Below are 1,664 nucleotides of genomic sequence, written 5' to 3'. Positions count from 1 at the left end.
TTCCTGCTTCATGGAGCAAGGTTTCTGAAGGCTTTTTAGGAACAGTTTGTATGCAGAGTCCACCTTTTACTGCTCCTGATACAGCTGAAATTGATGCATGACGATAGAGCAGTTAGGACTAATAACCCAGGAATAGTAATTGCAATTATGTAGTAAGGAAGACCTTAGCATGCTCCTTTTTGTCCACAAAGATGATCATACAAAATAAGTACTGAAAATTTTCTTGGAACATAACACTATCTGATAAAATCCTGACTCGTCTTTAAAATAAGAAAACTTACGAGAATGAAAGGCATTTAATCTTCTGTATTCCAGCTACTGAAGCTATATTAATACTTTCATAATGAAGATAGTGAAATTAGTTTTTTTTTAAAAAACATTAATTCTGGGATAGTAAACCTGTGGTATTGATATAAATCGTGCCTAAAGCCACAGCATAGTACAGCACGGGAACAAACACTTGCATGAAACCAGAGACCCAGATCTTTACACAGCAAGGTGATGCATTTCTCTTTAGCCCCATGGTTTGAGAGGGAATGGTATACAAAGAGAAGTGATGGATGACTGGCGTGGGTCTGTGCAAGGTACCTCTGCTTTGTGACAGTCAGCAAGAATTGCTTATGAATTATGAATGCTTAAGAATTGCAGGGGTCCCAAGAACTCAGACCCTGGGTTTGTTTGAAGAGGGGAACCTTAAGCTGTTGATATGGGTTTGTTTGTGTGTGTTTTAAGCTTGATCTGTTACTAACTTCTCGTTCACTGCCACATCTTTCTCTTTTCTTTAGTAATATGCCATGCTTTTTTTTTGTATTTTTTTCTGTGTTATTGAAAACAGTCCTGTATGGATTAGTTTCCCTTGCAGTTCCAGCTTTACTGCATAGGCCTTGTGTTTTTGCTTCACCTTGTGTTATTAATCAGTATTTTATCTATATCTAGCTATACATTCGTATTTTCCTAGTTTTGTTTTGTCCATGGAATAAATAAATGGGTTTGAAGCAATTTCTGAACTTCAATGGTCTGTTTCAATGTTATTCGCTCTAGGCTGTTGCAATGCAGGTACTGGGATAGACCTTGATTTCCTCATTGCTTACACGTACTTGGAGCTGGTGTTAGGAGAACCATGGTTAAACTCAGCTGTAACCACTGCAGGGTGGTTGTTAGTGGACATGGCTGTAATAGCAAGAAGGAAATAATCAGTCAAAGGCCTGTGATTCAAGGCTGGCTGTTGATTTGGTCTGTGTACTCCCGGAAAATGCATTTTTGTCTTACAGCTGAAGGAGAATCGTAGGTAATAGATGCAGATAAATTCTTTCTCTTTTCTTTTAATACAGGTTGGGATGGAAATGGCACCGCAACTCAAAGAAAGCCTTAACAGAAATTTCTTTGACTTTCAGGCTGGCTGTTGATTTGGTCTGTGTACTCCCAGGTGTACTCCCGGAAAATGCATTTTTGTCTTACAGCTGAAGGAGAATCGTAGGTAATAGATGCAGATAAATTCTTTCTCTTTTCTTTTAATACAGGTTGGGATGGAAATGGCACCGCAACTCAAAGAAAGCCTTAACAGAAATTTCTTTGACTTTCTTCTAACATTTAAACAGGTAAGCAAACAGGTTGTTTTTTTTTTTTTTTTTTTTTTGAAAAATCAAAAACACCCTTTAATCACA

At 37.6% G+C, this 1,664-nt stretch overlaps 1 protein-coding gene across 1 annotated transcript in view; it reads left to right on the top strand.

Annotated features, from left to right (window-relative positions):
• The window catches only part of LOC104495520 (UPF0505 protein C16orf62), a 19,514-nt gene that overhangs the window by 13,456 nt on the left and 4,394 nt on the right, over nucleotides 1–1,664 (top strand). The window contains exon 12 of the mRNA XM_010138496.1: nucleotides 1,521–1,598. Coding sequence (XP_010136798.1) covers nucleotides 1,521–1,598 — 78 coding nt within the window. The remainder of the gene's footprint in view (nucleotides 1–1,520; nucleotides 1,599–1,664) is intronic.

The sequence above is a fragment of the Buceros rhinoceros genome, unplaced genomic scaffold, assembly GCF_000710305.1.
Source record: "Buceros rhinoceros silvestris isolate BGI_N320 unplaced genomic scaffold, ASM71030v1 scaffold18246, whole genome shotgun sequence".
Taxonomy (NCBI): domain Eukaryota; kingdom Metazoa; phylum Chordata; class Aves; order Bucerotiformes; family Bucerotidae; genus Buceros; species Buceros rhinoceros.
This window is presented reverse-complemented; position numbering and strand designations above follow the sequence as displayed.